We start from the raw sequence: 12136 nt of genomic DNA on the forward strand, positions 1-12136 counted from the left end.
GATATTACACTGGAATGATAGTGTCATGATAGCTTGCTTTGGATTACACTGGAATGATAGTGCCATGATAGCTTGCTTTGGATTACACTGGAATAATAGTGCCATGATACCTTGCTTTGGAGATATTACACTGGAATGATAGTGCCATGATAGCTTCCTTTGGAGATATTACACTGGAATGATAGTGCCATGATAACTTGCTTTGGAGATATTACACTGGAATGATAGTGCCATGATAGCTTCCTTTGGAGATATTACACTGGAATGATAGTGCCATGATAACTTGCTTTGGAGATATTACACTGGAATGATAGTGCCATGATAGCTTGCTTTGGAGATATTACACTGGAATGATAGTGCCATGATAGCTTGCATTGCTGATATTACACTGGAATGATAGTGCCATGATAGCTTGCTTTGGAGATATTACACTGGAATGATAGTGCCATGATAGCTTCCTTTGGAGATATTACACTGGAATGATAGTGCCATGATAGCTTGCTTTGGAGATATTACACTGGAATGATAGTGTCATGATAGCTTGCTTTGGAGATATTACACTGGAATGATAGTGCCATGATAGCTTGCTTTGGAGATATTACACTGGAATGATAGTGTCATGATAGCTTGCTTTGGAGATATTACACTGGAATGATAGTGCCATGATAGCTTGCTTTGGAGATATTACACTGGAATGATAGTGCCATGATAGCTTCCTTTGGAGACATTACACTGGAATGATAGTGCCATGATACCTTGCTTTGGAGATATTACACTGAAATGATAGTGCCATGATACCTTGCTTTGGAGATATTACACTGGAATGATAGTGTCATGATAGCTTGCTTTGGATTACACTGGAATGATAGTGCCATAATAGCTTGCTTTGCTGATATTACACTGGAATGATAGTGTCATGATAGCTTGCTTTGGAGATATTACACTTAGAATGATAGTGTCATGATAGCTTGCTTTGGAGATATTACACTGGAATGATAGTGCCATTATAGCTTGCTTTGGAGATATTACACTGGAATGATAGTGCCATGGTAGCTTCCTTTGGAGATATTACACTGGAATGATAGTGCCATGATACCTTCCTTTGGAGATATTACACTGTAATGATAGTGCCATGATAGCTTGCTTTGGTGATATTACACTGGAATGATAGTGCCATGATAGCTTGCTTTGGAGATATTACACTGGAATGATAGTGTCATGATACCTTCCTTTGGAGATATTACACTGAGAATGATAGTGTCATGATAGCTTGCTTTGGAGATATTACACTGAGAATGATAGTGTCATGATAGCTTGCTTTGGAGATATTACACTGAGAATGATAGTGTCATGATAGCTTGCTTTGGAGATATTACACTGAGAATGATAGTGTCATGATAGCTTGCATTGCTGATATTACACTGGAATGATAGTGTCATGATAGCTTGCTTTGGAGATATTACACTGGAATGATAGTGCCATGATAGCTTGCTTTGGAGATATTACACTGAGAATGATAGTGTCATGATATCTTGCTTTGGAGATATTACACTGAGAATGATAGTGTCATGATAGCTTGCTTTGCTGATATTACACTGGAATGATAGTGCCACGATAGCTTGCGTTGGAGATATTACATTGGAATGATAGTGTCATGATAGCTTGCTTTGGAGATATTACACTGGAATGATAGTGCCATGATAGCTTGCTTTGGATTACACTGGAACGATAGTGCCATGATAGCTTGCTTTGGAGATATTACACTTAGAATGATAGTGTCATGATAGCTTGCTTTGGAGATATTACACTGAGAATGATAGTGTCATGATAGCTTGCTTTGGAGATATTACACTGAGAATGATAGTGTCATGATAGCTTGCTTTGGAGATATTACACTGAGAATGATAGTGTCATGATAGCTTGCTTTGGAGATATTACACTGAGAATGATAGTGTCATGATAGCTTGCTTTGGAGATATTACACTGGAATGATAGTGCCATGATACCTTGCTTTGGAGATATTACACTGGAATGATAGTGTCATGATAGCTTGCTTTGGAGATATTACACTGTAATCATGGTGTCATTATAGCTTGCGTTGGAGATATTACACTGGAATAATAGTGTCATGATAGCTTGCATTGCTGATATTACACTGGAATGATAGTGTCATGATAACTTCCTTTGGAGATATTACACTGGAATGATAGTGCCATGATACCTTGCTTTGGAGATATTACACTGGAATGATAGTGCCATGATACCTTGCTTTGGAGATATTACACTGGAATGATAGTGTCATGATAGCTTGCTTTGGAGATATTACACTGGAATGATAGTGCCATGATAGCTTGCTTTGGAGAGATTACACTGGAATGATAGTGTCATGATAGCTTGCTTTGGAGATATTACACTGGAATGATAGTGCCATGATAGCTTGCTTTGGAGATATTACACTGGAATGATAGTGCCATGATAGCTTGCTTTGGAGATATTACACTGGAATGATAGTGTCATGATAGCTTCCTTTGGAGATATTACACTGGAATGATAGTGCCATGATAGCTTGCTTTGGAGATATTACACTGGAATGATAGTACCATGATACCTTGCTTTGGAGATATTACACTGGAATGATAGTGCCATGATAGCTTGCTTTGGAGATATTACACTGGAATGATAGTGCCATGATAGCTTGCTTTGGAGATATTACACTGGAATGATAGTGTCATGATAGCTTGCTTTGGAGATATTACACTGGAATGATAGTGCCATGATAGCTTGCTTTGCTGATATTACACTGGAAAACTCTGCTTGGAACCAGGGAGTTATCCATAAATATAGTCAGTTTTTAAAGACGCAAACTGTTATTGTATGCTACTGCTATAAAATAATTATATTATTGGAGTGATTTTATTTTCTACTTATTCATGTCTCTCCGTACGTCCTCTTCTCTGCCAAGACGATAGCAGATAGCAATGAGCTCAAGGATTTTAACCCTTCTGGCTCTCTCCTCCCCCCCTCCAGGTGTCCATCTCTACTACGTGGGTGGTGAGGTCTATGCAGAGTGTCTGAGTGACAGCAGTATCTTCGTCCAGAGTCGTAACTGTAACTATCAGCATGGTTTCCATGCCACCACCGTGTGTAAGATCCCCAGCGGCTGTAGTCTGAAGATCTTCAACAACCAGCTGTTCGCCGAGCTCCTCTCTCAGTCCGTCAACCACGGCTTCGAGGTGGTCTACGAACTCACCAAGATGTGTACTATACGCATGAGCTTCGTCAAGGTAACTATGGGTTCAGGGGTTAGAGGTCAGGGGTGAGGGTGAAGGGTCAGGTGTTAAGAGGGTAGTGTTATGAGAGAGTCTGCATGGGCAGTGAATGTAGCACTGAAATTCACATTTAAACAGATGTCTGTGAGCGAAAAGAGGAGAACTGAGATGTCTACGTTGTTTCCACGGTAACTCAACACCATGTTATTCTGATACTTGGTTCAGTAGAAACGACATTGTTTAGAAGCTTCAAGAAGGAATGATGTAATAGTTAACAGCCTACAAAACTACAGATGGCATTCAATATCTTTTTTATGTTTGCCAAATATTTCTAAATGGTTTTATGATTTGTAAAAAATTTGAAAGAAGTCATTAGGTTGAAAGCGCTGTTTCCACGGTAACTCAACACCATGTTATTCTGATATTTGGCTCCTGCCTGGAGTGAGAGTGTTCCAAGACCACTACACAGATATATATTGGTCACGGTCATATCTCGTTACACACACGTACACCAACACACACCCGCGCATACACGTATATACGCAAAGGGGTACACACGATTCTCAAGTTGCCACACATACACACACCAAAGTCATATTCACTACGCACCAAACAAGAAAATGGACAGGGGGGACTACAGGGAGGAACTACAGGGAGGGACTACAGAGAGGAACTACAGAGAGGGACTACAGGGAGGAACTACAGAGAGGAACTACAGAGAGGGACTACAGAGAGGGACTACAGAGAGGAACTACAGGGAGGGACTACAGGGAGGGACTACAGGGAGGAACTACAGAGAGGGACTACAGAGAGGAACTACAGGGAGGGACTACAGGGAGGGACTACAGGGAGGAACTACAGAGAGGGACTACAGAGAGGAACTACAGGGAGGGACTACAGGGAGGGACTACAGGGAGGAACTACAGAGAAGGACTACAGAGAGGAACTACAGGGAGGGACTACAGAGAGGAACTACAGGGAGGAACTACAGGGAGGGACTACAGAGAGGGACTACAGGGAGGGACTACAGGGAGGAACTACAGGGAGGAACTACAGAGAGGGACTACAGGGAGGAACTACAGGGAGGAACTACAGAGAGGGACTACAGAGAGGAACTACAGGGAGGAACTACAGAGAGGGACTACAGAGAGGTACTACAGGGAAGAACTACAGGGAGGGACTACAGGGAGGGACTACAGAGAGGAACTACAGGGAGGGACTACAGGGAGGAACTACAGAGAGGGACTACAGGGAGGAACTACAGGGAGGGACTACAGGGAGGAACTACAGAGAGGAACTACAGGGAAGAACTACAGGGAGGGACTACAGGGAGGAACTACTGGGAGGAACTACAGAGAGGAACTACTGGGAGGGACTACAGAGAGGAACTACAGGGAGGAACTACAGAGAGGAACTACTGGGAGGGACTACAGAGAGGAACTACAGGGAGGAACTACAGGGAGGAACTACTGGGAGGAACTACAGAGAGGAACTACTGGGAGGGACTACAGAGAGGAACTACTGGGAGGGACTACAGAGAGGGACTACAGGGAGGAACTACAGAGAGGAACTACAGGGAGGAACTACAGAGAGGAACTACTGGGAGGGACTACAGGGAGGGACTACAGGGAGGAACTACAGGGAGGGACTACAGAGAGGAACTACAGGGAGGGACTACAGAGAGGAACTACAGGGAGGAACTACAGGGAGGGACTACAGAGAGGGACTACAGAGAGGAACTACAGGGAGGGACTACAGAGAGGAACTACAGGGAGGAACTACAGGGAGGGACTACAGAGAGGGACTACAGAGAGGAACTACAGGGAGGGACTACAGAGAGGAACTACAGGGAGGAACTACAGGGAGGGACTACAGAGAGGAACTACAGGGAGGGACTACAGGGAGGGACTACAGGGAGGAACTACAGGGAGGGACTACAGGGAGGGACTACAGAGAGGGACTACAGAGAGGAACTACAGGGAGGGACTACAGGGAGGGACTACAGGGAGGGACTACAGGGAGGAACTACAGAGAGGGACTACAGGGAGGAACTACAGGGAGGGACTACAGGGAGGGACTACAGGGAGGAACTACAGGGAGGGACTACAGGGAGGAACTACAGGGAGGGACTACAGGGAGGGACTACAGGGAGGAACTACAAAGGAACTACAGGGAGGGACTACAGAGAGGAACTACAGGGAGGAACTACAGAGAGGAACTACTGGGAGGGACTACAGGGAGGAACTACAGGGAGGAACTACAGGGAGGGACTACAGAGAGGGACTACAGGGAGGAACTACAGGGAGGGACTACAGGGACGGACTACCTGAACTTGTTCAATAAGAAACATTTTAGTTTTCTGTTGCCAAACCCTTTTGCGATGTTTTGTTACAGTGTGCACTAATCAATACGACCCAACTGGGCCACATTCAATTGCCAAACGTTATCGAATGTTGCACATAGAAATTCCATGAATAGAGCAGATGTGATACTTTGTCTGAGAGGCATGTTTGTTCTACATAACATATTTCTATCTGAATGTTCCAAAACTTCCGGTTGAACACGTCTCTGAAAATGTGTTTACTTCCTCTTCTTCTATGCAGGGCTGGGGTGCAGAGTACCACCGTCAGGACGTCACCAGCACCCCCTGCTGGATAGAGGTGCACCTGCACGGCCCTCTGCAGTGGCTGGACAAAGTCCTCACACAGATGGGCTCTCCCCATAACCCCATCTCCTCCGTGTCCTAACACATACACACACACACACACACACACAGATGTGGTCTGTCCTAAAACACACACACACATATCCTCTGTATCTTGACACACACACACATTTTAATGGATCTATGCTTATCTCGACTGATGCTATTGAAATAGCAGCCTTTTCTTCCTGACTGGAATCAACCGTCATTTAACATTACGATGGTATTTCAGTTGATGACAATCAATCAATCATACATAAGTTACTGTAGCTTTCAGTTAGTCAATGTACAACGTGCCAGTGTTGCAGATACATATTGTATTGTTTTAGCTACTCTGCTGTTTAGTTATACTTCTACTGTAAGGGACAGTAACCAGCGACAACCGACATCGGAATATGCGTTTCATAGTTTTTTGTTTAGGTGATGTCGGAGGTGTAACTGTGATGGGAGCTGTCGTAAATCGGTGAGCGGCTGCTCTTGTCGTCATTGTAACGAAATAACACATCTTTAAATCCCACCTGCGTTAGAAGTTCAGAACGAGAAAAGTGTAGGCTATAGTTGAAATAATGACACTCAAATTAAACAATTATAAGGATTTTTATATCAGCCAATCGAGGTGTAGATTACAACACACGATCCAGTGTTCCAACTTGTAACACAGCTACATGAGGTCATTACTAACGCAACTAGATGTATCCAATGGCAATGTCCTGTACAGGTATAACACCAGGAGCCGGTTGCTGATTTGACAGCTCTAACGCTGTACACCTCTCCCACAACGCCTAAACACAAACAATGATGCTGCTAAGCAGTTGTGGGTTAAGGCAGAACTGATTAAATCGAGCCCTTCAGTTTCATTAGACTATGTTGTGGGTTAAGGCAGAATTGGTTTAATCGAGCCCTTCAGTGTCATTAGACTATGTTGTGGGTTAAGGCAGAATTGGTTTAATCGAGCCCTTCAGTTTCATTAGACTATGGTTTCAACTATCATTCAATCACCTTTTTGTTTACTGTAAGCTACAGATACTGTATTCAATCACACATAGCTCTGTTTAAATAACCCTTTAACTCACTCAAAGACGGTTGTGTGCATCCCCTATGGCACCCTATTCCCTATTATAGTGCAGTAGGGTACCATTTGAGATCAAAGGAAACATTACAGTAGTTACTAATAGAGACTTATATGTCAGTGTATAAAATGGTGTTTGTGGTGTTTTACGTGTTGGGAAAATTATAAACATGTATTTACTGTTGTTTCTGACTGCCTTTCTGATTATTTCATTAAATCTTTTTTTTTTAATTGAAAGGATTTTGTTTTGTAGTATATTTATGATATGGGAAGTAGTTTTATGTGTCCTATATTTACGATACACGAAGTCGTTTTATGTGTAGTATATTCACAATACATGAAGTAGTTTTATGTGTAGTATATTCACAATACATGAAGTAGTTTTATGTGTAGTATATTTACAATACATGAAGTAGTTTTATGTGTAGTATATTTACGATACATTAAGTAGTTTTACATGTAGTATATTTACGATACATTAAGTAGTTTTACATGTAGTATATTTACGATACATGAAGTAGTTTTACGTGTGGTATATTTACGATACATGAAGGAACTGTGCTCATAAACATAATATGACATCTGTAATAGCATTCTCGGTGAATAAAGGCGGGATTCAATCCGATTGCGCTACGTAGCTCACTTGACATATAATTAAAGGTAACTTCCAACATATCCACGGATTACCACGAACACTGCAACATTGCTTTTAAAGAGGTGCAATCGTAGCCTAATGCGCAATTGGATTGAATCCCTGCCTAAATGTATTTATTCAGAGAAAGCTATTCTAGATGTTGCACTAGCGCTTCTTAAAAGTGTAGTTAACGAGACAACACAAACTCGACACATAGTCAAACACAGTGTTTAATAGACATTACATAGATGAGAGGAGAGTACCATCATGTGGTAGGTAAATACCAGATTGAAGTTGCCCCTATAACCACTGATCCAAGGTCAGATGTTACCAGTAGATGACTTGTAAAGGTTGAAGTTGCCCCTATAACCATTGATCCAAGGTCAGATGTGACCAGTAGATGACTTGTAAAGGTTGAAGTTGCCCCTATAACCACTGATCCAAGGTCAGATGTCATTCCCATCCTAATTTATACCCTACGCAAGAACGCAAAGCAAGAAAGCAATTAGCTACGCAAAATGGCCGCTCTTCGTACTTGCGCAACAAAAATATGCAAACGTGTCTAGACCTGCAATTTGTCACGACGCATCTATGCAGGATAACCATAGCTAATTGCATTTGGTATTAATCAGGTTTGGGGTCAATTCAGAAAGTGAACCTAATTCCAAACTTTACTCATTGAAAAGCATTGGAATTTCACTGTACTTTGTGAATTGAGTTTAAATGGAATTGACCCCAAACCTGGTATAAATAGGACTTAATGGTTAAGGATTGGTACATAGGGTAATCTGATCCTAGATCTGTGGTTAGGGGTGCAGGTTCTACCCCAAGCGACATCACAACAAATAGATTATACCAGGGTTGTGGTAAATCCCATTTCAATTCAGGAAGTAAATTGAAAATTCCAATTCTCTTCAACGATTTTGAATTGGGAAAATGTGGAATTAGGTTTACTTCCTGAATTGACCCCAACCTTGATTTAAAAACCCAGCAGACAGTCACATAGTAGCTCTTTAGTACCCTGCCCACTGTCCCTACCTTCAAGCATCACGCTATGCCCCCCCCCCCCCCCCCCCCGACTGAAACATGATTGTCATCGTCACACGTAATCACAGAAAAACTGATAGCAATCTGATACAGTGAATTCAGACTCGATACATCTGTCATCTAACAACAGCCACACAATGCTACCTAATTATTAAAACAGAAGTTTTGGTATAAACTGATATTCTTCATCACATCTACTATCCGTTTACTACAGTCTTGTTTTCAAAATCAAATCTAAATTAGTCCAAAACATCAGTTTAACACAGCAGACAATACAAAATAAAACATTAAAACAATGAGTTCCCTTTTTTTAGCTGACATGGTGAAATTTAAAGCATGCGGTTTGCTTTACCAACTATTTAACAGATTGATTGATTAATGGATTGATTGATGGATTGGAAGCACAGTTGTTGTCGACAAGAGTACAGTCTCCATTACTCTGTAAGCCACGACTTCAGTCTTTACTACTCCGGTAAACAAGCCTGAATATCTTTCGCTGGGCGTCACTAGATGGCCATGCTGGATCACCTCACCGGATGGGCAGTACAGTACATAAGGATTTCAGTTTCTTTATGATTTTGGGGTATAGGCCCACATGATTCATTGCATAAGAAAGCAGGAAGGGAAAACCACGTAAGAACGGCTGCGTCGAGGTTTGGGGTCAACCCACTTAATTGGCCTAGTCCTGCACCAGTCCGAGCGGTGCACTTGACAGTTTGCACATATCAAGTGAACGGGTCATAAGATAGTTAGGGTAATGTCAGGGTTGTGTTAAGGTTAGGGGTTAGTTAACCCCCATGAGTTAGGTAGGTACTAACAACTGTGTCCTTCTCCTGTCACCGTGACAGATGGAATAGTTCCAGAATGAGTTAGCATAATTCCAGAACATTCTACATTCTAGAACCCATGTCTGGCGGTGGGACACACAGAGTGGCTGGCCCCTCCCCTGTTGTCCCGTTAGCAGCCCTGGAAGTCAGGCTGCGATTGGCTGTGACTTTGGGTGGTCAGGAGACGCTGCTGCTGCTGTAGAAACCTGATGACCTCAGGACTCCTCAGCAGAGACTGGGGACAAAACACACACACAGAACACGCACATAGTGTGACGTAATACATTGTTTGAATTCACGATACTGGTAGGTGCCATTACAGGGAGAGAAAATATGCTGCACATTTCAACAACCTAAGATGTGTTAACTGCTGTGTGTGTGTGTGTCTATGCGTGTCTGTGTGTGTGACTCACCAGTCTCTTCTGGTTGAGCACCTGTTCGATGAGGGAGGGTCTGGCCGGCCGGTCCCCCATGGTGCCGAGACGCTGCTTGTTCACAGACACAGGCCTCTCCTCCAAGTTCTCCTGATCAACACACACACACCGTATGGTTCAATATATAACCAGCACACATATCCCTTCAGACTAGAGCAGTAGGCTTCAGTCCTAGTCCTGGGGACCCACATCAGGGTTTTGTTCCAGCCCTATCTTAACAAACCTGACTCAACTAATGATGATGAGTTGGATCAGATGTATTAGCACTGGGCTGGAACAAAACCATGCACATATTGTGGATTTCCTGGACTATGATAGAAAAACAGGTGAAAGAATGCACCCGGTGTGTGTGTGTGTGTTTGTCTGTCAGCCAGGTAAATGCTTACATCTTGTTTCCCGCTGGACACGTGACCTTGGGCCTGATCACTCTTCTTCTTCTTGTACTTGTCTTTGTACATTTTGTTGCGGTGCTTCTTACACATCCACGGCTTCCGCTGCTTGGCTACCTGGGTCGTGGTCTCCGTACAACCGTCGTACGTGCACGTCTTCGACACGTTCTCGTTCTCCCCGAACCCGTCTTCCTCGTTGAGTTCTTCGGGACTCGCAGCGCTGTCACGGGGGTCCGAGGTGTCCAAAACATCGCTCTCCTCGTCGGCATCATCCATGTCGTACGAGAACATGTTATTGTCCGAATCTTGCGGCGTGACTACATTTCTGCTGTCGACAACACCGCTCTTGTCAACGTAGTACGTCTGTCCGTCCTTGGTTATTAGGAGCGAAATGCTCGAATCCTTGTTGTAACCGGTTGAGGTGGAACTCTCCTCTTCACTCATGATTGGGATTTAGATAAAATATCCCCACGATTTTGTAGAAAATGAATAACGTAAACAGTTGCCCAGAGAAGTGACTTGTCCCGTAATCTATTGATGTAACGTTAGGCTGTAGCTGGCAAGGTGTTGTGAGCCAACTCGCATGTACTGGAAGCTAGCTGGCTGGCTAGCTTGACATTTCATTCGCTTCCCTCTCATAGATCTAATGGAGTCTCTGCACGAAGCGATGGACCACGCTAATTAAATAATACGGTTATAGCTACCTGATCTAAAGCAACATCACATAATTAACGGAGGAAATTATTTATAAATACCCCAAATGCTTAATCTGTAGGCTGGATGCTTCTCCTCTCACACAACAAAAACAAACGAGGACACTCCGCCGAGAGAGCATGACAGGGAGGAGTCCTTCTGCAGGCTGCCCTCTGGTGGTCATATATGGAACTATCTCTCACACACCGGCATGAAATAGATTTGTGGCATACCTGTGTAACAGTATAACTTTAACCCGTCCCCTCGCCCCGACACGGGCGCGAACCAGGGACCCTCTGCACACATCAACAACTGACACCCACGAAGCGTCGTTACCCATCGCTCCACAAAAGCCACGGCCCTTGCAGAGCAAGGTGCAACACTACTTCTAGGTTTCAGAGCAAGTGACGTAACTGATTGAAACGCTAGTAGCGCGTACCCGCTAACTAGCTAGCCATTTCACATCCGTTACACCTGGAAATGCTCAGACAAAATGAAATGTGAATGTATACTGAAAGTTAACGTGTTATATTGATGTTGATGATATAAACAGCATTTTTTTTTATCACATTTTTTTCAATGTAAAACACATGAATACAAATACAGTTTGTCAAGTCAAGAGACATACATTTTCATTCAGTAATTTTACAAATAAATTTCCATATACATCAGAAAATGGATATTTCAAAACATAATCTTATCTGTTTAAGCCTCTCCAGCTGCAGTCAGAGGGGGTTATGGGGGTGTATCAATATGTTTCTCTGTTGTGGGTGAGGTGGCTAGCAGGGCTGTACCTAATACACTGTAAGGCTGGGCCTAATACACTGTAAGGTTATACCTAATACACTGTAAGGTTATACCTAATATACTGTAAGGTTATACCTAATATACTGTAGCGCTGTACCTAATACACTGTAAGGTTATACCTAATACACTGTAAGGTTATACCTAATATACTGTAAGGTTATACCTAATACACTGTAAGGTTATACCTAATATACTGTAGCGCTGTACCTAATATACTGTAAGGTTATACCTAATACACTGTAAGGTTATACCTAATACACTGT

The 12136-nt window shown here is 42.9% G+C and overlaps 2 protein-coding genes across 3 annotated transcripts in view; one reads left to right on the forward strand and one right to left on the reverse strand.

The window, feature by feature from the left end:
- Positions 1-7282, forward strand: part of smad9 (SMAD family member 9) — a 35766-nt gene extending 28484 nt beyond the window's left edge. For both annotated transcript variants that reach the window (XM_038965406.1, XM_038965405.1), the window contains exons 7-8: positions 3028-3284; positions 5873-7282. In XM_038965406.1, coding sequence (XP_038821334.1) covers positions 3028-3284; positions 5873-6016 — 401 coding nt within the window. In that variant the 3' untranslated portion in view covers positions 6017-7282. The remainder of the gene's footprint in view (positions 1-3027; positions 3285-5872) is intronic.
- Positions 7283-8744: 1462 nt separating this feature from the next.
- Positions 8745-11199, reverse strand: LOC120021647 (regulatory factor X-associated protein). The gene is made up of 3 exons (XM_038965457.1): positions 10371-11199; positions 9964-10074; positions 8745-9785 (listed from the first exon to the last, which is right to left on the reverse strand). Exons 1-3 carry the CDS (start codon positions 10815-10817, stop codon positions 9681-9683), a joined length of 663 nt encoding a protein of 220 aa, XP_038821385.1. The 5' UTR covers positions 10818-11199; the 3' UTR covers positions 8745-9680.
- Between the last annotated feature and the right edge of the window lie 937 nt (positions 11200-12136).

Source organism: Salvelinus namaycush, chromosome 26 (assembly GCF_016432855.1).
Source record: "Salvelinus namaycush isolate Seneca chromosome 26, SaNama_1.0, whole genome shotgun sequence".
Classification (NCBI taxonomy): Eukaryota; Metazoa; Chordata; class Actinopteri; order Salmoniformes; family Salmonidae; genus Salvelinus; species Salvelinus namaycush.

Coding starts and splice junctions, on each gene's coding strand:
- LOC120021647 (XM_038965457.1), bottom strand. CDS start 10,817: ATGAGTGAAGAGGAGAGTTCCACCTCAACCGGTTACAACAAGGATTCG. Junction 10,075..10,370: donor TGTCCAGCGGGAAACAAGAT/GTAAGCATTTAC, acceptor TGTGTTGATCAG/GAGAACTTGGAGGAGAGGCC. Junction 9,786..9,963: donor TGCTCAACCAGAAGAGACTG/GTGAGTCACACA, acceptor TTTTGTCCCCAG/TCTCTGCTGAGGAGTCCTGA.